The sequence below is a fragment of the Vanacampus margaritifer genome, chromosome 20 (genome assembly GCF_051991255.1).
Source record: "Vanacampus margaritifer isolate UIUO_Vmar chromosome 20, RoL_Vmar_1.0, whole genome shotgun sequence".
In the NCBI taxonomy this organism is placed as follows: Eukaryota; Metazoa; Chordata; class Actinopteri; order Syngnathiformes; family Syngnathidae; genus Vanacampus; species Vanacampus margaritifer.
In genome coordinates this window covers 7,880,748-7,907,367 of record NC_135451.1, presented here as the reverse complement: position 1 = coordinate 7,907,367, position 26,620 = coordinate 7,880,748, and the positions used below count along the sequence as shown (strand labels likewise).

The window sequence follows — 26,620 nt, the reverse complement described above, 5'->3', positions numbered from 1 at the left end:
CACCCAGCTCCTCTGACGGGATCCCAAGGTGTCCCCAGGCCAGCCGAGAGACGTAGTCTCTCCAGTGTGTCCTGGGTCGTCCCCGGGGCCTCCCGCCGGTAGGACATGCCCGGAACACCTCCCCAGGGAGGCGTCCAGGAGGCATCTGAACCAGATGGCCGAGCCACCTCAACTGGTTCCTCTCAACGTGGAGGAGTTAAAACTGATTTAAATGAAAAAGCATAATTGTGGATATTGAAATTAAAATGAATAATTAATTATACAATTAAATATATTGGCTACATCACCGGAAGTGTGCTATAGAAGTGTCAATGGTTTCAATTCAACGTTACATGCTAGCTAGCAAAAAATGTTAGCCTAACGTTACTTGTAAGCTTGATCGGCGACATTATAATGGCTCAGCAGAAAAGCTCAAACTCTTCCTCATTTGTCATAACCATGCGGACCAAATTGATGGATCAACTTGTAAAAACAATAGAAAACAAGAAAGCGGACAACAGGAAAAAAAAATGATATTCCTTGGTAACAACTTACTGACAGTTTTAACGGATCGACTGGAGTGAAAGAGAAAAGAGACTGCATTTCTGTCACTACCATGATTGAGAGAATTTCGACAGAAATTAAATTTAAAAAATGATTTCATCTGGTTTTAAAATGAAACCTTGTTGGTGCAATCCAGGTGTACAGTTACTAATACTCTGCACAGGTAAGAGAAATCCAGTACGGAACACAATCTTTTTTAGTGCATGTGAAGCTAGCATTGATTTACGTAATTGGAGATTTTTACAGACATGTGGCTGTACCATTTAGTACCAACGCAGTCCCCGTCTGCCATGTCTAAGAATAAAAATGGGCTGAAAAGAGTACGCTCAGCTATCCACTTCAATCACATGGTTTCCTGCTTATGGTGTGTCTTTGACAAAGTGATTTATGTGGAAACATTGATGTTTCTGCAATTTCAGTCGCAACCACGGTTCTGCTGCTATGACTGTCATTTAACCTGACGGCACGGTGATTGATCCAGAAATAGAAGAAGGGGATCCCTCAAGGAACACGAGTTTGCATAATGAGAGTAAGAAAAAGCTTAGAATTTTTTTCCCCAAGTATTTAAAAGGCAGGATTATGTAACAGGCTGAAAACTTTTAGCCCTACACACATAAAAAGCTGATGTATTTTTTTTTTTCTCCACACTCACTATATCAGTATGAGTACACAAGTCTTGCGTAGTAACCGATACTGACGCCAAGTACCAATACCACTAGTACTTTTGATACATAAAATTTTCCCTAAAAAACGGATTAATTGAAAGAATATCTCAATGTAGCATTTCCATTAATATTGGATAAAAATAAGGGCAATTTTCTTGCCTTTTCTTTTTTTAATTTGTACTTCATGATTAGATATTGAGCGATTATTGGAGACAATTTTCAGCATTTAGACAAACATCGGCATCAACCGTTTTTAAAAATCTGACGGCAGATGATAAATACATTTAAAACTGTTAACGTCAGGGAACTATTTAGCTAAATTTTTTGTTATTTAGGATGACGATAATCCCGGGAACTCTCTACACATTGTTTTTCTTTGAAATTAAGCCGAAAATTTAACATTTCAGATATTTTGAAATTTTACTTTTTAGGACATGTTGATTGTTGTTGTTTGTTAAAACTGTCGCCAGTGCCAGCATTTATTTAAGTGAAAGTGAATATCGGTTCCAAATATCGGTTATCAGCAGTCTTGACTATTAATATTTGGTATCGTATCAGCCATTGAAAAAAAAAAACATGAATATATCTGACATTCTATTTTTCATTTTTATTAATGTTTTATTTGTTTATTTATGATTATGATTATTATTTTTATACTCCTGATCATAAAACAGCCACCAGAGAATAATTGATACTGGTATTGGTCACTGTCACGAGTACCTTGAAATAAGGCCAAGTACCAACCCAATTTTGATACTCGCCCATCCCAATATTTAACCATAAAAATAGCACCGATTACCTGTAATCAACTGCAATCTCACCATATCCCCGTCGCCCTCCTATAATCACAGGGGCTCTCTTGTACGATGGGGGAGGGATGTATCCTGGAGGTCCAGAATCCTGTGCAAAATAGTCTAGCGGAGCATCTCCTGTCTGTGTGATGGGAAGAGGAGTCCTGTCCCTGGTATGGGAAAGAACCGAGTCTCTCCCAGACAACAACTCACAGCTTCCCCTGATCTGCTGGTGCATTTCATAGGAGGGAGGTCTCGGGGGTCGAGTGAAGCGGGGCTTTGGCGTTAATGATAACTGGTTGGCACTCGCCGGCCGGCCATTCTCCGGCCAGCGGGGTGCCCTGTAAAGGTCATGGTGTGACAGCGGGTGGCCGTTGACCCGCCTGTACACGTCCATGTCCACGTATTGCAGCCTCTCAGGTCGCAGCATCCTGGGCATGGACTGGGATTTGGCTTTGGTCCTGGGGTGGACTACCATTCCCTCTGGTGTCCTGGCGTGGAGCCGCTGTTGCTCCTGTGCCCAACGTTCGCCCTCACTCTGCGACATCTGGCGACTGAAACTGACAGCTGGACGCCACTCCTCCGTCCCCAGGCTCTGGCACTTCCTCTCGGTGGCCATCCTCCATTGCTTGAGAGCTGCCTCCCTCTCTTTAGCACGAGCCTGTACCTGGGCTGCCCAGCGTTGCCGCTCCTGGGCTACTCTCTGACGCTCCTCGACGGGCAACTCTTGACCTCTTGCTTGTTGAGGTCCGTCTGGTCTGTTATATTCCCCGTGTGCCCCAGCGCGGCACTCTCTGTGGTCAGCATAGTCCAGCAGCACGGTAAAGTCCTGGCCTCTCCTCCTCCAGAAGGAGACATCCTTGGACTGCATTTGCTGACCTCTGGTGCCATCACAGAACCTAAGAGGAAACGTCACATCTGGAGTTAAACCTCCCATGCCAATTATGCTAAACCATGCTAATTTTTGCACAACACAACAATGAGAATTATGAAGAAGATTGTGATCAATTGCTGGAGGACATTTTCTGTGAGCATTGGCCCTTTTTTCGTCAGCCAAAGCTTGCCTCACAAGTGGAGTACCCCAAGGCTCTATACTAGGCCCAGTTTTGTTTTCCTTACGTTTCTACTCAATTTTTACAAAATATCAAATTTCCTTTCACTGTTTTGATGACGACATACAGATAGACAGATCTCAGATCAGATGTCCTGGATGCTTTATCCATTCTTCTGCTCACCGCCTGACAGGAAGAAAGAGTTTTAACCACATTACTCACAGTTACTTCATTGGTTCCCCGTGCCTTTTAGAATTCCATTTAAAATTAAATAAATTTAATTAGCAACACTGATTAAATTCCTGAAAGACATTTTTCTGTGGGCATTGTCCCTTTTTTCGTCAGCCAAAGCTTGCCTCACAAGTGGAGTACCCCAAGGATCTATACTAGGCCCAGTTTTGTTTTCCTTACGTTTCTACTCAATTTTTAAAAAATATCAAATTTCCTTTCACTGTTTTGATGACGAGATACAGATAGACAGATCTCAGATCAGATGTCCTGGATGCTTTATCCATTCTTCTGCTCACCGCCTGACAGGAAGAAAGAGTTTTAACCACATTACTCACAGTTACTTCATTGGTTCCCCGTGCCTTTTAGAATTCCATTTAAAATTAAATAAATGCAATTAGCAACACTGATTAAATTCCTGAAAGACATTTTTCTGTGGGCATTGGCCCTTTTTTTGTCAGCCAAAGCATGCCTCACAAGTGGAGTACCCCAAGGCTATATACTAGGCCCAACTTTGTTTTCCTTATGTGTACACTCGGCTACATTTTTAGAAAATATCAAATTTTCTTTCACTGTTTTGATGACGATATACAGATCTACAGATCTCATTTCAGATGACCTGGATGCTTTATCCATTCTTCTGCTCACCCCCTGACAGGAAGAAGGCATTCAAAGCACATTACTCCTACATGGCAGTTATTTCATTGGTTCCTCGTGTCTTTTACGATACCATTTAAAATTAAATCAATTAAATTAGCATTGATTAAATTCCTGGAATACATTTTACTGTGAGTCATTTTATTGCACTATTGTGTATTTTTCCTTCTCAGTTTTTTTTATTTTTTATTATAGTGTTATTTTTAATTTTTAACTAGACTAAGTGCAATTTCTGGAGAAATTGCGTGGGAATGCTGAAAGCTAAATGCTATTAGCTGAATGCTAAGATTTGAATGCATGTGGAATACTTATGAAGTAAATTGAGAGATAAATGATTAATTATGACCTCGTGGTTACTGGACAATGCACTTTGCCAACTGTGCCACCGAGCAGCATCAGACACTGATAAGTTATATGTATGGAAGTGAGCGTGGAAAGTAATACTTAGAAAAAGTTCAATGTCCGTAACATTGAAAATAAATAGGGAAAAGTTTATATTTAATGTTAGATTGTGCTATTCCTATAAGTAATACAAAGTAATTGTAAAAAAAAAAAAAAAAAAGTGAATTTTTGAAGCAAGCAAATTTGAAAAGTGTAAATCGGAAGTATTATGTTAGATTTGTTACACGGCAAAAAAGTGTGGAGAGTAAAAATCACAATAAGATATGTGGTAATGCTTCAACATTATTTTAAATGTGCTATATCAAAACACCTTCACCTGTAGCACTGCTGATAATAAGGAAAAACATTTCTAACACAGAACGTTTTCATGACAAAAGTTGGATCCGCCTTCCACTAGATGGAGACAGATGACCATGAAAAATAATTTTCAATGAGGTGCCCTGTAAAGAACATGTTAAACTTACCCACAATTAGGACATTTATACTTAAATATACTGGCCTTTCCCTCATAACTGATTAAATATGTCAACATTCCACAATAATACCATATACTATTACATCCGTGTGAGGATGGTTGAAAGGCTGACACAAGTTGCAGTGGCAACTCCATGGAGTCTTATTTGAGCTGTTTTCAAAATAACTGCATGTATGCATAAGATGCATGTATATGTCCACGCCCCCAAGGCTGAGACCATTGACCGCACTTGACATTTCAATTTATGATCATCACTGGTCAGCGATGCATATTGCGTAAAAGGCGGCGAGATCCATGCCAATCTGCTAAATAAGTGGGCATAATATTTATTATCAGTTACAATCATTATTTTAATAGCTCATTTATAATCCAAACTGAAGTAATGATATGAATATGCCGATTACCCCCACCCCAAAAAAACCCCCCCACAGAAAATCAAAACTGCTACTTAAGTCAAAGACGTGATCATTATACTGGCAGGTGGCGGTTTGAAGAATGGCAAACAAAGCCTAAGGAACAAACAATATGAACAAAACCATCTGATTGTTTGGGCATAGGAGCAGCTGTATTGACTGTCTCAGTTACAACACACTAGGTAGTGCAAATAGGAAAACAAAACTGTTCTGTTAAAAAAATGGAAAAAAGCATTATTTGTACCGTGGACCTATCATACGATCTAGGGCCTCAATTACATAACACCAGACTAAGCTAAATATAGCCCATTCTCCATATGCATTATGTATTAAACCCTATATAGATGCTGTATTATTGATGGGCTATGTAATCTATAATTAGGTGGAATTCTGGGAGTTTTAGTATAAAACAGTTGGTTATATATAGACTAGAGGGCTCTATGTATGTAATACTTGGCATGGGGCATGCTTAAATGGGGCACACAGACTTGCCCCTGAGCTGTTTTGATTATGACTCTAAGGTCCAATGTGGCCTATTAGGATTCTGGCACACATTGTCTCACCACCTCTTAATCACTAATATTGAGTTGTGAAAAGTATTTAAAGAAAAAAAAAGGATGAAGGACACTCAAGGGGGAGGGGGGAAAAACAATGCCATGGATCTGGTGCAGCAAATAATGCTCTATCATTATTCACTAAAAGTTAGGGATGTAACGCTAACGGCAATATTGCGATATTCAAATTGCCACGATATTGTCGTCATGTTACAATATTAAAAGCAGCACATCTGAAGGCCAGTTTGTTTTCCATTTGTGCAGCTCCAGCACCCACTGGTGGTGAGTTCATTAGTGCAGTTTAATTTTCATTAGGCATGTTTTGGTCACCGATGTTTAAGACCCATGCTAATCATCAGATCAAGACGAACCTAACACATTTGAGTTTCTCCACAAATTGACTTGATTTACAATTAATCGTAAATTAATCCCACATTATATCTGTTTTAATTCTAAATGTACAATAAAATAACTTTTCAAGTTTTTCATACTTATTTTTATTAACATAAAAATGGACACATATGGTTACCAAATACAAATGTGGTTGTATTTTTTAGCTCATTGATTCAGTAATTGTATAGTTAGTAATTCATGACGTTACAGTTAGCAGTTATGGTTAAAAGGAGTGTGACACGTTGAGTCATAGATTTTTGTTGAGGTAAAAAAAAAAAAATGCCACAGGTTGGCATTAGTGTTTTATGTTGGACGCTTGTGACAGGAACAGCATATTTTCCTTTTCAAATTCAGAACGACCGGTACTTGGAATATGAAGCAACTCGTGGACTACAGCCCAATGTGTTCATTGTAAAAATTATTTTTTTTTTATGTATTATTGTAAATTGTATTATAGTGACTTCTTTGTACAACGTTGTATATAAAAAAAATAAAAAATAAAAGCATGAACAACAATTGTATTTACATTTTTAATGCCTCTCGACATGGTAATTAATAAAGACTTCTAAATGATATTTAAGTCCGTAGTTTAAGAAAATTACATTTAATGACAATGCTTTTTAATGACCCGTGGAAAACCTGTTAATGTTACTTGTATTATTTGAATTATTTGTTAGCATCAGCTTTGTATGGACGAGACATTTACATGCAATTGATCATGTTTATTTCATGACGTTTGGATATTGTTACGTCTCTACTAAATGGTACAAGCGGTCTGCAAATTACCGTACTGATGTCACAAAACAGAATTGATCTTACCCGCTGTCTGAGGTCAGCGACTCTCCAAAAGAAGGAATTTCAATTTGGCCCTGGATTTCACCCTCCTGCCTGGATTGGCTCCTTTCCCTGGGTTCGACGTTGTTGGGGCAGCCAGTTCCGGCCACGTACAATTGAGGGTATCTGCTTCCACAGTTGTTCCCGTAAGTCACTCTCGACCCTCGTTCATAGCCGTTCAACGTCCTGCTACTGGGCCTGCTCCCCAAACTCTCGTGGTGTTTACTGTAAGATGGAGGTGAAGAGGAGGGCGCCTGGCGGGATGTGGACGCAGGAGTTGGGGTCGGGGTGGTGGAGGCCGCGGTATGCTTGGGTAGCTTATATCCATGAGAAATGAGGAGGTCCTCCACGCTGTACATGTTCGCATTTGATTATGCTGGTGTGTTTCCTCTTTCCCCCCCTCTCCGTTTTTCCACTTTTTTGGGGGGAGAGAAAGGTAGGTCGGTTGTCAAGGCGTCTCTGCTTCTTCCCTGTGTGCAGCGGCAGGATCACCGGCACAACTGTGCAGCCATCACTGAGTAGAACAGAAAGAGGAAAATGTCAAGGGTCCAAGCTTACATCTTATCAATTAGGGGTGTGAATTGCCTAGTACCTGGCGATTCGATCCGTATCACCCTTCATAGGTCACAATTCGATACCGATTAATCACGATACGAATCTATAAATCAATTATTGAGATTTTTTTTAATCAACATTTTTAAAGAACTCATCAGTAGTGATAGACAAATGAAGCTTCATGAAGTACCTGTGACATTTTTTGACTCCTCTAGATGGCTTGGTTTAAAAGTGCCAGCGAGCTAAACAACTAACCAGACAGACAGACAGACAAATGAAGCTATATGAAGCACCTGTGTCTTTTTTTTTTACTCCCTTAGATGGCACTTTTGGTTTAAAGGTCCCAGCTAGCTAGCTAGCTACACAACTAACCAGACAGACAGATGAAGATGAAGCTTCATGAAGCACTTTTAATATTTTTTTATTCCTATAAATGCCACTCTTGGTTTAAAAAATGCAGTGGGAATGTAATTAATTTCCATCGCCATTATCTTTAAACCAAGAGCACCATCTATAGGAGTAAAAAAATAAATAAATGCATCATGAAGGTTCATGAAGCTTCACTTTTCCCATCACTACTAATCAAACTTGTACATGTACACTGTAAGATTTGTATATTTATCTGAAACTTCAGGCTTATAACTGTGAGCCACTGTATTTACCAGATTGCAATCTGTTACATGTTTGAACAAAATTGAAATAAAAAATGATGGCCTAATGTTCCATTAATATAACATTCTTCCACACTTAAAGTGTGAACCCTAACCCCAAGTAAGATGTTTTGTTGAATATTTCCATCAGAAATTGATGTTTAAACATCAATTCGGCCGCATATTGAATCGATACAAGAATTGCGCGCTGTAATATCGCCAAATCGGTTTTATTTTAACACGCCTATTATCAATAGTCTTTCCCTCCCTTCTCTTATCCGTCTTGATTCACACCAGCACCAAAATTGTAGACATACAAAACTCTGGTGGATGAAGAAGTAAACAAACAGCCTTCAAAAGAACACCATTGTCAGCAAACTGCAGGATGCGAAATGTCAAGGATGAAACCGGCACTTCTGTATATCACGACCACAAATGAGGGATCGCATTCCACTCTGTTCCACATCCTCATCCTCACTCTCGGCCTCTCTTTTGCATCTCAAAAGCATTTCCTCCATCTGAGAGCATAAGCAGCATATTTTAAAACTAAAAAGTGGAATTCCCCAAGAAATTACAAGCGAGTGCCGGGAAATGCAGTCATCGAAATGAAATGTGGAAGAAAGAAATTAACTGAGGACTCTAACGCTGGCTAGAACTTCACAGCAATCCCAAGATACCATGCAAATGTGAGCACTGAGCAGCATAGTGAAGGCATGCTTGCCACCCCACTTGCTTTTTTGGTGATTTAAAAAAAAAATAAGGATGTTCGTTTAGCTCTTTTTTTTCAGACCAATCCTCCATCTGGCACAATAGGATTTGCCCTGGTACTTTATGTTAGTTTCCTAAAATGTACCCAAAGAAAATGACAGATAATTTTAAAGAAAAAAATATAGCATTATAGTTCCTGATTATAAAATGGTCACAAGGGTTGACAGATTGATTGATTACTTAAATAATTGTTACTTGCAGCCCTAAAACTGTAACCTGTACAACTCAATGGGAAAAAAAATCTGTAATGAGGGGAAGTCAAAATAACAGATAATGAAGTTGCGCAAGTGTGCACACCCTCTTATAACTGTTCAGGATTAACCAATGACGTCAAAAATAATGTTAACTCATTCACTGCCATTGACGGCTATAGACGTAAAAAATTCATTTGAACTATTTTTATTAGTTTAACATTTTTTTCCCACTTTTGTCCATAAGAGTATGAACACTTAGACCAAAAAAATTATTGGACATTTAGAACAGATATAAAATTTGTGATTAATCGTGAGTTAACTATTGAAGTCATGTGATTAATTACAATTAATAAAATTTAATCGCCTGACGCCCCTAATTTTTAATAATATTTTATTTAAAAAAAAGATTATTAAAAACAAAATGTCTAGGTTTTCATACTCTCGAAAAAAAAATTTAACTAATAGAAATAATTCAAATAAATTTTTGACGTTTATAGACGTCAATGGCAGTGAATGAGTTAAATGTGCTATCAACTGAAATTTACATTACAATGCCTGAGGGCTCAGCTTGCGGATGTCACATGATCAAACCCAGAACACAGGTGAGCCGTGATTGGTCGTTACCTGAGCCCTTAGTCCCTGTAATGTAATATGAGTTACGCAGCAAAATCCACCCGTTTTTATCCATCTCAGTGGGCGGCCATTTTGTGACTTGCTGTCAACTGAAAATGAAAAATGTTCTGCTTAGTTCCTATTCCACAAACACAATGTTAATCAAACTGCCGTGTTTAGACTAGTGGAGGCACACAGAAATATAGAGATCTAATTACTGCCCATAATCAATGACTATTTATGCTGTCAAGGCTCAATGAAGAGTCCAACTGATAATACCCAGGATGCTTCCGATATGACGTAATGCCCTTGATGAAGTCATACTTGATACCTTGTCAACAAGACAGATAGATGCTGCAGCCCATTGATACTCTCCAGGGGAGCAGACTGCCAACAATGTGGCTTTTCCGTCATAAAAAAATAAATAAATTCAGCAACAGCAGTAAGAAACTCGTTGCAAAAATCAAATGCTGTTCAGACAGTTTAAAAGCCAATCGCACTCGTTTCCACTTTAACTGACCCAGCCAAGCCAAAAATGAATTAATCTGCAACAGATTCGCATTTGTTTTGCATCTTAGCATTTGTTTTGCCACGATAGTGCCACAGAGATGAAAAACAAGGATTTACAGCATCACTGTATGTCCTTGGCCCTTCTCCTGCTCCTTGTACCTGAACCTCAGCAAAGCCTACTAGGAAGTGATTAACAGGATCCAAGACCGTGAAATGCCGCTCTTTGTATGTATGGCTCCTTAATAAGATTATTTTTTATTTTTCATTTAAACCCTTAAACCTGTTAGCTTTGGCGGATTGACTCTTGGCTCATACCCAGTTAATACTTTAGTTAAGTTTCACTCCTTCCATTTGCGTAATCTCCTCAAGGGGAGACTAGCTGGAAGATTGTTGGGTTCGGTGGTGAGCAATGTCAGAACAATGACAAAAAAAATGTTTCTGTCTCTTGTTTGCTTGCCCAACCCTTTGTCTGTTTAAAGATCACGATTCACGGACGAAACAGTAAAAATGACACCTTACAATCTAGATCACATTTGCATGTTTCATTTGATACCTTAGTTCAATATAAAGTAACACTCGCTCAAACGCTGTCCTTCATTTTCAATGTTAAGACTAAAAGAAAACAAAGAGCAAATTTTATATGTAAATAAGCTTATTAAAGCATGTCAAGCTCCATTTATGGCTGTTTATGAAAATCAGGCTATCGCTTGAGGTTGTAAATACACTGAGACTAGGATTATTAACAGAACTATGTATGCACAGATTCATAAAACTTAAGGCTGTGTATGAATATTTCTGTTCTCTTTTGTGATTAGACACAGGTTTTAAAAACATCTAACACAGTGGTTCTTAACATGGGTTCGATCAAACCCCAGGGTTTCACACACCCGACTCTTTTGATTCGTGATGATACGCCCCGCTTGGCCATCATTAGCTGCAGGTGATCACGCTACATTTGGTGCATTTAGTAGTCGACACGCGACTTTGACGTCGTGCGATTTCTTTATTATCTTTAATCCCGTCGTACTATGTTGAGCAAAAAACGAAAGTGAATGTGCATTGTAATGGGATGTATGGTGTTCCACAGGGTTCAATTCTGGGGCCTCTGCTGTTTTCAGATAGCTCCTGATTCGATGAAAAGGCTACTCCTCCTGTTCATTTTTTCACCAGTTAACCCTTTAGCTTTATCTTAAACTTGGGGGAGAAATCAATAAAGAAGGGTTCTGTGAATGAGATTAAGCAACTGGTGGGATTCCACTGAAGAATTTATCAAACTCAGAAATCAGTGAGAGCTGTATCAGTGTTCCTTTCTCCGTAATTAAATTTAGGTCAAGGGCCAAGATCATTAAAATGATAATCCACTTTACCTTATGATAATATTCTATTTGCATATAAACCTGTTTTAAGTGGACATCCATATGCTGTTTGATCCAACTTAATCCCTAATCTGAGGCAATTGCTCTCAGTGACACCTTTAAATGAGGATTATCTCCATCATCAGTCAAAGTGAGGATTTCCTCCCGTAAAATGATCTGCCTGCATACAGTCCCCGCCCCTACTGTTCCTTTCCCATGACAAGCTGCATTTAAATACTGCTAATGCTGTTACGCAATGGAATTACTCATTTTATATCAAATAAAACCTTGGATTGAAGGAACGCTGAGCAACAATGGTCGGCGTTCATCCCCCCACTACACAAAAACATTGTGTTCCGTGACAATGCGCTCTTGTGTGGAAAATGGATGGCATTGTGGTTGCTTGAATACGGAAACTGGAAAGAAAAAAAGTGCAGATCTGCTGTATTATTGTTGAAGGCGCTCTCTCAGAAAGGGGGAAATTAATGAAATAGTTTATATGGATAACATACACTGCTAAGCGAGCTAAAAATAAACAGAACCACATGAGGGCTGGCATTTCCCCACAGACGACCCTCGCACCACCCCCACGTGTTCTCTCCTCATCAGCCACTTCATTTTTACTCGCTACGCAGTCAAAGATACAATGTGCACACTTTTGAGGTCATACGAACCAACATCTAGGCCAGGGTTGGTTTATTAAAAACAATGACAAACGTTTTGGCACGGAAATGACGGTGCACAGATGACTGGCTGTAGGAGCATGACGTCTTGCAGGTTGACAGTTTGGTGTCACCTCCTTACTGGATTTATGGACAAACTAAGATGAGGGAGAGCAAAGGGTGGCACAAAATACTCAATGGTGTGGTTGTTAAAATGTCCATGTCACAGGTAGGGGTTGGACTCGCTCCTAAAATCCTGATTCGATAATCGTGCTGATGTCAGCGAAAAAATACGTATTACCCCGAAAATAAATGAAATTTGACCTAAATAGCAAATGGAGAAGATTTATAGCACTTTACAGAGCAATTCAATTATTTGAAATTGTATTCTACAACTACAGAAAAATGTAAGTTTAAAATGGTTTACTAAAGTATAAATCTGGGTCGATTATTGCACACTTTCGAACATTCAAACTAACAACCAGGCTGGAAAAAAAGCCACAAGCATTTGTGTTTGCTTTACGTCAAGTCACCGGCGAAGATTTGTAGGGTGCCATGAAAAGATTCAGCGCAGTGTCAAAAGAACAGAAGACCACTACATAAATTTCTTTTTTTTTTTCATAATTTATTTATTTTTTTTTAAAAAGGAGAGCAATGATGATGTCAAATCGAATGAACAATACTGAGCTCTCCTGGAAAAAAAAAGAAAAAAAAGAACAGAAGATCAGGTCTGATTTCATAGTAATGGACTCCATACACATAGAAAGTGGACTTGCAGTTACCATGTAAACAAAACACATGTTCCGGTGACGGCACACCATGTGATCCGAGTCCGCAAATTATGATTTGATTTTTAATTTGCCACACCCATTTGAACAAATATCCGAATTCGCACCAATATGTGCACAGCACTAGTCACAAGTGTTAGTCTGACATAAAAAAACAAAATACAAAAAACAAGAGTCCCCAAAATGGGTAGTAAGCAGTTGCGGTTGTGTACGGACACAGCAAACTGTCTGCTCTGTGGTCAAAAACAAATTGAGTAAAAGTGATTAATGTTGCCTGAAGGAGACACAGATGTGATTAAACGGTAGAGAACACCCAAAACGGAAAAGAATATAAAGCATCCAAGGAAGTCTAATACACTGAACCAAAAAGACAATCACATTGTTTACTAAAAATATTCCACAAGAGCCGCACCTCTCCACATTGTTCCCAGTCTCCTCGGATCTAAGAAGAGAGTCCCGAGCTGGGTGTGTACTTGGCTGTTCTCTGGTTCTGCATCTGTTTGGACTGTATACACACAGAGCCTTCTTTGGGTAGGACAGCCCATCACACTCAACAAACAGCAAAGATCTGCAGATTGGTTATCTATGTGACAACACCGTGTTCATTGAAGGGCCCTTCTTTTCCTGAGGAAGTGCGCCGCTGAAGGAACGGAGGAGCACCGACTGTGTCCCAAATGTTTCCAATCAGTCGCTCTGCAGGCTTCTGTTTGTCCAATGAAAACATGTCAGAGGCATGTTTTCAACACGGGCCCGATGAACAAACAAACCAGGCAAACTTTAGGCTTTATTTTACAAATGTTGACCTCCGGTACAGGTGCACATTAACTCAGAAGTGTTGACATACCTAGCAAGTATCCACCATCCATTACTAAAAACCAGGAGTCAGATGTCTATGATTTAACCTGCTACGTTAATAAAAAACACTCTCTTTAATGGATCTACAAAATCAGCTAGGTAGAAATTGCAGTTCCTTCAGACACTGCATGAAGATGCTACAAACAACTAATTGCTGACTCATGCAAGCAGTCCTCACAAAGCATGTAAATGAGCGCCAATGAGCAGTTGAGGTCTGCCAACAAAACAAATCCCATTGGTCAGTTGGTATACTTTCAAAATCCAGTGGTGGGCAGTCCATACCGACAGAAGGTCCGTTTTGCTGACAGACTGACAACAGACAATACTTTAAAACATTGACTGATATTTTTTTGTGTAAATTGGTCCAAACTGTTGAGAGGAATCAGTTGAGGTGGCTCGGGCATCTGGTTCGGATGCCTTCTGGACGCCTCCCTGGGGAGGTGTTACGGGCATGTCCTACCGGCGGGAGGCCCCGGGGACGACCCAGGACACGCTGGAGAGACTACGTCTCTCGGCTGGCCTGGGAACGCCTTGGGATCCCGTCGGAGGAGCTGGCTGAAGTGGCTGGGGAGAGGGAAGTCTGGGCTTCCCTGTTAAAGCTGCTGCCCCCGCGACCGGATAAGCGGAATTGAAGACACAACGGTATATGGTCCAAACTGTTTTTAAATGAATAAACTTTTAACATTGTAAACAGATGTTTACTGAAGAATCGAGGTGACAAATTTAAATCTAGCAAAGACGGGGTGTGCGATTAAAATAACGATGATGGAGTGACAACTGATGGACTGGCCAGGTCTGAAATAATAACGGAATGAGGGGCGGCAAATTGCCCGCTTCTGTCAAAATCTGTACTGGGAGTCCTCGAGTTACGAGCGAGTTCCGTTTCTACGCTGGCGACGTAGACCGAATTTCCGCGTAAATCGGATTTCACTGCTAAAACCGAAATTGATTTAAAAAAATACATTATAATGTAATTTTTACGAAACATATTTGCAGCACTCGGAAGTTGCCCGAACCAATATTTCGTATTTCCGCATGGACATTGCTACCCACCTGCTCGATGGACGCCCGTTGCCGGAGGTAACAACAACACAACTTTAAATAACTTTAAAATGACGTGATTACTGTGGGAAACGTTAACGAAAAAGAAGGCGCTACGGATGAGGCACGGGCGTCGTAAAGTCGAAACGTCACAGGTCGAGTACGTCCTAACTCGAGGACTAGCTGTTATTAGAGTCCCCTGGTCCAAAACAGTTGATGTGTTTGGTAACGCTTCCCCAGTTTTGTTTTCCCATGTTAAAAAAATACAAGCAAACCAAAATGCACCACAACCATCCACATGTCTCAAAAATGTAAACAGGAAGAAAGTTTGGAGTAAACAACACTGCTATTTGCAGTGAATGGGGGTCAACCCAGACTAAACTTGGCTCCTCCCTGTCATAAAAGATCCTAATCAGTCGAGCTGTACCACTTCAACATAATCCCTTGACACTAATTGATAGTTTCCTACGAGACAGGGCATTGGCGCCATTTTGTGGCATCTTCGGGTATTACAGAGAGAGCACAAAGACATGCGAGTGGGTTACAAAAAGTTCAAATATCTTGAATAATTATCTGGAAAATCTATCAGGCAACAGGTCACGAGACTAGCGCAATTTAATGGGACATTACTACTGGAAAATTATACTCTGCGCCTACATGTGCTGGAAATTCAAATCTGATCTGCATGTAAGGATCCATACTTTATTTCTGAACAGAACTTTACTACTTGGTGTAAACGTGGCTTTGGTAAATGCTATGATCTTCTTCCAATTCCATGTCATCCTCACGGTTTCAATACTTGTTTTTGTCTGTGGTCTACTTTCACAAAATGTCCAATAGTTCATTGCGTGTTTGGATTGCTAAACAGTCCCGAGCAAGTTAAATCCATTGAGAAACAATAAGCTGCGTGCAGCTAAGAGAAGCGCAGATTGTACAGTAGTGTGAATGACTTAATTCTCTAATTCACACAATGATATGCAATAACAACAACACTGCATAACAAAGCCCAATGTGCTTTTTCTTACATGTTGGCCTTCGTCGCCCCTGCGCATTGTAAGTCAATTAGCTCATGAAAAAAAGGTTGGCCAAAAGACATACACTTCAATTATTTTGTTAATCATGTCCCATGGCAGCAGTTGTTTTGTGCTAGCTCATGCGTGGGCGGCTAAAATATTCCCCCCTTGTTGCCTCAATTCAGAACTTATTTTAGTCGGAGTCCGCTGGCAGCAAAATTAAAGACGGGAGTCTATTTTATTGGTTTAATTTCACCAATACATCACACGATACAACATTATGGCCTGGCCCTGATTTTTTTTGTACTTGAGCCAGCCAAGTAACTGTCCTCCTAGCTTAATGTATGACAAGAGCCGAGCGCAAAGCTGCACAACAACTTCTAACATATCAATGAACTAATTTTACATTGCTGACCTCATCAGCCAATGGACGTCAGGAGATTTTCAGCTGAATGCACTCACATGTAAAAAGCTGAGCATTTGCACTGCAGCCAGCATTTTAAAATGAAGGGGGGGGGGGGGGGGCAAAGATAAAGGCAAGGTCATTAGGCACACTAATCCACGGACACACTGTTCTGCTCCACAGTAGGCTTCACCTGCATTTAGCTATTCTCAATCCATGCCGTGTCCTAATTAGTGTCTGTCAAGGTCCAGGGCTTGCTGGAGATGACAGTGGCATGTTTAGCAGCCAGAAGCAGGCTGATCAAAGGGCTAGCATGCTATGGCCTTTTGCTAATCAGAAGCCGACTCTGCGTGGCTCTGGCCTAGTAATACGGAAGGTAAGGTGAACAACAAATAACCTTGCTTGATTCATTGACAACTCAGAAATTATGTACTGCACAGTTAGGACAGAAAAATGTGGACATGATCTGTTATTGTTTCCATGTTTGACTAAGGGGGGGATTTAAATTAGATATATTGATTTAATTTATTTATTAATTTTTTGGTATGTAGTATCATCTCTCTCTCTCTCTCTCAGAATGTGCAGTGCCCCTGCTGGTTGCAGCTAAGTAGTGCCCCCCATTTTTCTTCAGAATTGCTTCAAGATCATGATTAATCAACAAACAACTCAAAACAATCAACAAAATACTTGACAAGCAATTAAATGTTTAATCGATTATTGTGTCCATTCCTCGAGGCTATGTATGATAGCACTACATGGCAATAAGGCGGTACGATTCCCCCTCCTTCTTCTGTCCCCTGCCGGCCTGCCTCTTTAAACATTCATTCATTATACAACGCTACATTACATTTATTTCTATTGTGCAAGTGACTGTTATCATTAACAACTGGCCGGGGGGAGCGATCACATTAGTCATCATAACACGAACACACTTGCCCCTGCATGACCGAGCAGAGCAACACTAATGTTTTTTAAACTTTGAATTATTTCTTGTTGCTCTGTTTTTTATTTTTTATTTTGAATTATAGGACAAGGACATGCTTGTGTGTGTCTCTGCATATTTCTAGTAACGGTAGCTGTCATCAATAAAGAAGAAGTGGAGGTGATGCGGTTCTATGGTCACTATATGTACGATGTACTCCATTTAACCAATAAACCATGAATCCATTTAAATGGGTTACTAATTGTGCTTTGGCCGAAAAACACATCACAGTCCAAAAAATAAAAACTCCAATTTGATCATAATTTTAAATAAATACTAAATGTGTGTACTTGCTTGACACCAAATGCTATCTAAAGTGTTTTATAGCCTCATATTCACTTTTTTGAAAACCTATGGATTGGAAAGGTTTTCCTTTTTTGTTTAACATAACTTACTTTAACCTCCAGGGTTCCTCGCCATGCACTGATTTGGTAAAGTTTTAAATCCATCCATGTCGTGTCTGTCATAGCAGCTAACTAGCACTAAGCTAACCCCTGTGTCCAAATTAGCAAGCTTCCTTCATGCTAGGATGTCATCAGAGGCCAACAGCCAAGTAACGACAAGGGTGTTGATACACAGCCTAGCTTACTCGAATCCAAAAATTCAGATTCGGCATTGTCGTAGGAGCTAGCTAGAGCTAAGCTAACCCCTGTGACCAAATCAGCAAGCTTCCTTCATGCTAGGATGTCGTCAGAAGGCCAACAGCCAAGTAACGACAAAAGTGTTGATACACAGCCTACTTGGGCTTACTCAAATCCGAAAATTCTGATTTGACATTGTCGTAGCAACTAGCTAGCGCTAAACTAACACCTGTGTCCATATTGCAAGCTTCCTTCGTGCTTGACGTCGTCAGAGGCCAATAACGAAGTAAGGACATTGGCGCTAATACACAGCCTAGATGGGCTTACTCAAATCCAAAAATCTGCTTCGGCATTTTTTTAAACGGCAAATTCGCATCGCAATTTGAGTCACCACTGATGCGTGTACAGCTTTAGCTCCAGGTGCTAGCTAGCTAGCTCCCATGGTGCCCGTTTACCTGCTAGGGAGCTAGCTGGCATCAATGGCTAAAGCCAAACTGTGACAGGGTTTTTACTTTCTGGACCTGGATATGCCACCTCTGCCTAGTACATATTGACTTTTTTTTTTTTTGCCATTACGAGTGCAAAAAAAAGTAAAAATAGTAAAAATGTAAAGATTAGCTGAGGCTTTTTTTCAATTTAATTTTTTATTTTTTTTTTTCTGGAGAAAAATTAAAATTTTACATTTTTTTTAATTAAATTTTTTGATGCCGAGCTATTTTTTTGTGACTTGTAATTTTCATGTCCCCATTTTTGAGATTCCACTGCATGTTACTTAAAGAGACCACACTGCATTAGTAGCTCGGTGCATAAATTTCAATGTGAACCAGATAACAGGTGGGATGAAAGGATTCTCACACACTCATGAGGCACGGCTGTGGAAAACTGCGATGTAAACAAGTGAAAACAAATACAGTAGTGAGGTTTATCTCACCAGAGCTTGATTGCCACATTGGAATTAATTGACGCTCAGGAAGCGCGGAGCAGGCAGATGGCCCAAACATATGGCCGGCATCCAATCAGAATGGAACAATATACACACCAAACGTTTCACATTGTATGCCGCAGCTCTCGCTTCTCACTCTCATGAGGCGCACTGGCAGATGTCAGTCGCGTTCACATGTTTCTGCTCGGCTACATGCATGCGCCTCGTCCTGCCTGCCTGCCTGCGTCACCGCTGCTCTGACATCACACGTGACATCAGGCAGGAGCTCCGAGGGGATCCCTGTAGCTAGGCAAACATCCGATGACTTTCAAAAAAGGCTACGGTTTCGGCCAGCCAATGGCCAGACTAATATTCTTCGTGCACTTGGCCTTGAAATAATGCTGAAGACGGGCAAAGTGGGGCGGGGGAGGGGGGGGGGGGGGTATTCTGTCAGAACATGCTCAATGAACCAAGGAAAAGTAATAATCCGAGGGAAGGAGAAGTTCAGGGATATCACACTACCTTGCAAAAAAAAAAAAAAAGTATGAGGCTCGCCCACCGAACGCTTATCAATGGCTTGGGTTTGGCCCACTCATAAAAGTTCGACTCATTTTGGAGCTGTGAAGGGCCCCTCCAAATACGCTGAGCAAACCTTTCCTCCGCTGCTGGAAGGAATTAATGAGCTACTTCCTACTTAATACTCCCCCCTTCCCCAAACTCACCATACCTCACCCCCTGAGGACTTCCAGCAGGGCCTTCACACGCCAGACCAATATCAGGGATGTGTGAAAGACCAACACGAAAGCCTACAGAACCATACTTATGATTTATTTCTCCCTTTTAGCTAGTCTTGGAACATTTGCTGACATTTACTAACTAGCTTTTAATGCGCACTCACTGAGCTATGAAAGGTCAAAAACCAACAGACATTGCTCTAGGGCAATACCATAAATACTATATAAACAACACCACTGAAAATAATCAGACCTGAGGCCACGGATGACTAACCCGGGAAAGACGTTATATTTGCAACAATGTAACTGACTACACTTTACATACAGTATCGAGCAGTGGTTCTTAATGCACGGTAAATTTTGTAGAGTAAATGTAACACTCTAAACAGAGTAAAATTTACACTTGGAAGGGGGTAAAATATTCAGAGTAAATTTTACTCATAGTATATTTACTGTGTATGAGAGAATTGGTCTATCTATCCCATGACAAAAACCTCGTAAAAGTTTTTTCACTCAGAAATTTTAAAGAAATTCTTGAATGAAAATTTTGGAGTACATTTTACTAGTTTATTTTAAAATCAACCCCAAAAAAGTCACACAAGGGTTGAGGAACAAACTCACGACCTTAACTCTACCACCTGAGCTACGCCACTCCTACTGTTGGTGGTACGAAAAATCCACTTGACACGAGGGATATACTAACAAACAATAGGAGCGGCATGGCTCAGGCAATAGAAGTTTTGGTTTTGTTCCTCAACCCTTGAGTGACTTTTTTTAAACTGTTTTCCAAGTGTAAATTTTACTCTAGAGTGGGGCTCTGTTTAGAGTAAAATTTACTCTACAGAATTTACTATGAAAGGCTACTCTGCCTGTTCATTTTGTTCACCAGAACAACTTATACTTGTGTCTTGAATTTGAAGAGGGAAAAAAAACAACATTATTTTTCAATAAAAAAGGGTTCGGTAAATGGAAATTGGTGGGGTTCAGTACCTCCAAAAAGGTTAAGAACCACGGGTTTGGAGTTACTCTGTACACAGACATGCGCTAAAAATGAAACATATTGACTGTGACAATATGGTCTGTAGAGGTCCCAGACAATTTACAGTATGTGCAAGACCTTCTAAAATTGAAACCATTCAGCACATGCAAACATATGATTTAACGGCAGGCAAAAGAGCAAAGTGCAGATCCATCACACTTAAATGAATTGACTATGAAATGAAAGCACACATAAATTCTATTTTAATTTCAATAGGCTGCATGAGAAGGAAGGTCATCAATGCCAGCATGCTTGCAGGTGAGACCAAGTGACAACACGCAAGCATCAAAGCCACCATTTGTCATCAGCCAAGCTCCATTTCATGCATTTGTCGCTTCTGGAGCAGCACATGCACGAAACCGTGTGTTGTGACTGTTATGTTATGAAATGGACTGACAGGCACCTTCTCAGGTTGCTACTATAACACACGCGCGCACGCCAGACTCCCTTCAGCGTCTGGCTATTTTGACTTTCATTGATGCCTGGTTGGAATGCATGGAAAGCGTGACGTAGCTTGTAGATGTTAAACTAATCGGTGGTGTCCTTGGTTCAATTCGGGAGACACGTGACTGATGGCTCAGTTGATTTAACTCATGTCGCCCACCCACCGTGGATGAAATATCACTTATGCAATTGTACAACTTCTACAGGTTCAGAAGAAATATCTGGGGATGCACAAGACCGGAATTGGATTAGTGCTGTGTGACATTAATTTCGTCAAATACCTTCATTATGTATTATACCGGGGTGTTAGGACAGTGAAAATTGCCTAATTTTGGCCTCTCCTCCATGGAACAGATGAGCTAACGTTAGCCTGGCTAGCTCCATCAGCAATCTTTAACCTTCAGCTGATAGGAAAAGAGCGCGTCCCCTTAAAAAAAAATAAAAATACAACACACCGCCCGTCACTCCTCAAGTTAGTAATCCAATAAATACAGGTTGTGCTCTTCCACATTCGCCTCGTTATGTCGAGTCCGAAAAGTGACCCAAAAACTGAACCGAACGTCCACCCCCACCCCCCCCCCCACCGAGATGCAGACGAAGCCGGGCATGAGAGCGCGGAGGCGGGCTGGATTGGAAGTTGAAGGGACCGGCTGGAAATTGTTGCCTGGCGCGCGGATGCGACTCAGCCTCCGACGCCTCTCGTCTCTCCCAGCACGCACAAAACAACAACAAAAATGATGTAACGCAACGAAAGGCTGCACTTTTTTTCTTTTTTTCCTCTTTGGCGTGTGTGTTTACCTGAGGAGCGTGTCGTCGCGCTGCAGGCGCCTCTCGGTGCCAAGCTCTCATCCCTGCCGCTGCTCCGGACGGAATGAGCGAGCTTGGATGTGCGGAGGGAAGGGAAGGAACAGCCCCCTCACGACGAACGGCACCGAGGGAGCATCCCGCCTCCGCTCCAGTGGGCAGGCAGCTGGATGGATGCGGCCGCGATCAACTGTTAATGTCAATGGCTGTACACTCAGCGTTTCCCCTCATCTATCCATGCTGCAACTGTTTAGACGTTGTTAACCTTTTTCCGGCTACTGTAGTATAAAGATCGATTCGCAGCTCGCCTGGGAGATCTTTGGAGACCAGCAGCGGTTAATGAATAATTAACCTCCACACATCCTTGACCGTGAAACTACTGTAGCCAATCAAAAAGGTAGCTGCACCCTTAGTATACAACCTGGATGAAAAACGCTGGCTTTACGACAATTAAGCCTATAACAAACAAAACGAAACAGAAATATCAATTAAGCAAACCCCTAAATTGTTTGCCGAAAAACTCGCCTATTCACTATCCTATTCCTATCTGTTTGGCAAAAATATATTTTTTTTATTTTGCATTAAGTATAACAAAAATATATATTTTTAACCAGTTACTAACCAGTGCTTGGTTGTTATTTCATATTTCGAATTCATAGTTATAAAAAAAAAAAAAAAAAGTGGGATTGAGGTGCGGTCATTGTTTTTTAAAAGTAAAAACTGTTTGCAAATGTCTTATTTTGATTAAACACAGATGATCATCAGTCTTCTTTCATGAAGGACTATAAAATCAGTGGAAAGATTACTGATGATATGCTGAAATCAGAGGATTTGGACAATTTTAAACTACAAAATGGCTCCAAACGATTACTCGATTATTACAATAGTTGTCGATTAATTTGATAATCGATTACTTGTCGATTATTCAATTAATTTTGACAGCTCTGATATACATAATTGGCATTAAATTGAAGGGAGGAGGCGGAGCTTCATTTATTCAAAAGCCACAGCCATGAATTAACACAATTTCCTGGAACAAATAATACAATTTAGGTGGTAAATGTAGGTCAATGCTTCTTATATTGTTTATGCCAGCCAAGAAGGCCTTGCAGGACCTGACCAGCCACTACTGGATTCAGCACACATCAGCACCAAAATGGATCTCACCGTGATGCAACGGTGTACCCAACATCGTGGCCGCAGAGTGTATGTCTGCATGCAATATGTATTACATAACTGAATTAATCAACTGTGACATCTTTTAAGAATTCACAAGTTCCTCTCCCAGACCCTTTCTGCTGTTTACATATTGTTGCTGTGGCTGTGTCCTTGTCAGTATGATTTATTCCATATTAAAAATCAATTCTGCATTTAGTTTGGGACATTTTCTTGTCATAAATCTTTCATTTGTGAAGATTGACTTCTTTCATCAGCACACCGATATTCCATAATAATTCTAATACATATTATGTCTATTTTATGTTGTTTTGGTACTCTCATTGAAGATCGTCCAAACCCTTATTTTACACGTCCAACGCTGACACTTGTACTCCCTATCCAGCTCTTACAAAGACCAAGACCCTACACCTCCATAATATTGACACAGATGTTACATATGAATGCATTCCCCTGAAAGCGAAGAAAGGTGCTGTCAGATCAAGCCTGTAAAGTAGAAATTATTTCAGTATTCCCCTTTGAATTCAATCTACTCTGTAAAATGTTCTGTCCAGTTTGCACAATCACGCATGTTTGCATGAATCAAGTTAGGATTATATCTGTCAGGGGTCTGCAACATACGGCTCTGGAGCCACATCTGGCTCTTTACTCCCATTCCTGTGGCTCCCTGTGGAGATCTAAAAAAATAAATAAAAAATACGAATTAATGTTTTTTTTACATATTTATTTTTATTTTGTAGATAAAACATTCTTAAAATTAATTATGATCCAATTAAAAAATGAATAATTAGATATTCAAAATGTCAGAGTCCAAATTTTTAAGTTGTCAGAAAAAGAGAGATGAAATGTAAATGGAAACGTTTTTTAAAAATACCCAAAAAGTAACCATAAAATGTCCGAAAAGGAAGGTAAAGGAAATCTGCATAAAATGTCCATGAAATTGTCAGAGAATTTCATTTTAAAAAAGCTGAATTTTTTCCATAAAGTAACCATATGAAATGTCCATAAAACAAAAAAATAAAACCCCCAAATTACCATACAACGTCCATCAAATTTCAAAATATGTAAAAAAAAAATAAAATAAAAATGATAACAAAAACGGCAGAGAAAAATGTCAGAAAAATGTCCAAAAAGGAAGGAGAGGCAGAAAATGGCAGTGAATGTCCATAAAATGTCAGAAATACCTAAAACAAAAACTCCAAAAAGTGACCATAAAATGTCCAAAAAGGAAAAGGAGAAACAGAAAATCAATATTAAATGTCCATGAAATTGCCTAAAATGTCAGAGAATGGACTAAATAAAAGTTGCCGAAAAAAACGTTCAACAAGTAACCATATAAAATGTCCCCAAAACAAAAGAACAAATCCCCAAAATGACCATAAAAAGGCCACAAAATTAGACAATGTCCCAAAAAATGATAGCAAAAAAAAGTCTGAAAATGTCCAATAAAAGGAGAGGCAAAAAATGGCCATAATATGTCCATAAAATTGCCAAAAATGTCAGAAATACCTAAATAATAATATATTTTTTTAAATGTCCAAAAAGTGACCATAATATGTCCAAAAAGGAAGAGAGAAGCAGAAAGTCAGCATTAAATGTCCAAGAAATTATCCAACATGTCTAAGAATTGAATTAAAAAAAAGGCAGAAAAAAAACACATAAAATGCCCAAAGAAATCCCGAAATTATACCATAAATGTCCACAAAATTGCAAAATATGTGAGAAAAAAATGATAGCAAAAAAGGCAGAGAAAAATGTCAAAAAAAAGTAAGAAGAGATGCCGAAAATGACCATAATATATCCATAAAATTGTCAAAAATTTGAGAGAAAGGTCTAGAAGCATAATCACGAAAAAAGCGACAGAGAGAGAGAGAGAAAGAGAGAGAGAGAGAGGGCCATTACATTAGACTAACATGAACATACTGTTTCCTTTATCACATCTTCAAATGATTTACGGCTTCACACAGATTCTGGTTATTCATTTGGCCTAATTTGGCTCTTTTGACAGGAAAGGTTGCCGACCCCTGATCAATGTGATGATTATCTTTTATTGTATTGACCGTTGACAAGCATATCACGTGTCTGCTAATATATGATTACATTCCACCCCAGCATGTGAGGGTTGAACACAGAACAAAAGCATTCTGATAGGGTGCAGCACATGATAAGACAAAGAACAAATTGGAAAAGAAAACGCACACTCAAAAGCACAAATGGGGCTCTGTGGGGAACTTTTGTTCGAAAGTATTTGGCCGTAGACTCAACAGCACCTGCTCCGTGTCACAAAAGGTCACCGCATTTATCCTCTTCCTGCTCTCTGTTTTAACTGCATTGTTATTTCCGTAAGCTTGGATATGTCTATTTCCCAGTGGCCGTGCGTTAGCAACTCAAAGCAGTTGCAATGTGGACACAGTGATGTCATCACTCCCACTTGCCAAATGCGGTTTTGGGGTTGAGTGTTTCTTAGCTCGCCGAGCAGCCATGCCCAGTGTAGGCCGCTGCAGTTGGACAACGCGTCCCACACTTCCTTTAATTCACTCTGCATGTGTGGAGGAGGCGCTGAGAACGAGCCATATACTTGGGAAATCAGCGATTACGAAGGAGAATAGATCCGAGAGGACTTTTCAACATTACAAACGTTTTAATTGTTTAATATTTCAATAAAACTCTGTAGAAGATATAAAGCAGAGAATAGTTCTGAAATGTGTCAGCAAAAAGAAATATGTTAGTTTGTGGCATGTGGTTTTCGACTCCCAACATACAACAATTTGAGTTTACAAACTGCACGTGGCATACGAATACAGTTTGGCTTTAGCCCCTTGTGCTAGCTAGCTAGCAAGTAAATGCGCACCTGAGGAGTGGTCATTGCATCCTCTATCTATTCTTGCGGAACCACGGGAGCTGCCCTGAACCCCAACAATTGCAGCAGAATGTGACATAAACACAAAAGTGGTTCTAGCCGTCACCACTGTTACCATCTCAACTAAAATGACTGAATCAGCATCAGGAACGTGTGGTAACATTTTTCCTCGGTGAGAATGAACATGCACTTCTTTAGCGTATTAGTGTGAGGTCATTGGCAGAGATGGCAAATCCAGGACCGGAAAGTAAAAACCCTGCCACAGTTTGGCTTTAGCCCCTCGTGCTAGCAAGCTAGCTCCTTAGCAGGTAAACAAGCACCCTGGAAGCTAGCTAGCTTTCAATATTATTTCAATAAAACTCTGTAGAAGATATAAAGCAGAAAATAGCTCTGAAATGTGTCAGCAAAAAGAAATATGTTAGTTTGTGTCATGTGGTTTTCGACTCCCAACATATAACAATTTGAGTTTACAAACTGCACGTGGCATACGAATACAGTTTGGCTTTAGCCCCTTGTGCTAGCTAGCTAGCAAGTAAATGTGCACCCGAGGAGCTAGCTAGCTAGCACCTGGGGCTAAAGCCAAACTGTGGCAGGGTTTTTACTTTCTGGACTTGGATTTGCCACCTGTGTTTAAAAACTAATTTTTCCACATGGCGTCGACTGAA

At 40.0% G+C, this 26,620-nt stretch overlaps 1 protein-coding gene across 1 annotated transcript in view; it reads right to left on the bottom strand.

The window, feature by feature from the left end:
* The window catches only part of jcada (junctional cadherin 5 associated a), a 30,108-nt gene extending 7,824 nt beyond the window's left edge, over positions 1 to 22,284 (bottom strand). The window contains exons 1-3 of the mRNA XM_077554711.1: positions 21,914 to 22,284; positions 6,993 to 7,521; positions 2,008 to 2,898 (exon numbers count right to left, since the gene is read on the bottom strand). Of these exons, the coding sequence (XP_077410837.1) occupies positions 2,008 to 2,898; positions 6,993 to 7,366 (1,265 nt within the window). The 5' untranslated portion in view covers positions 7,367 to 7,521; positions 21,914 to 22,284. The remainder of the gene's footprint in view (positions 1 to 2,007; positions 2,899 to 6,992; positions 7,522 to 21,913) is intronic.
* Between the last annotated feature and the right edge of the window lie 4,336 nt (positions 22,285 to 26,620).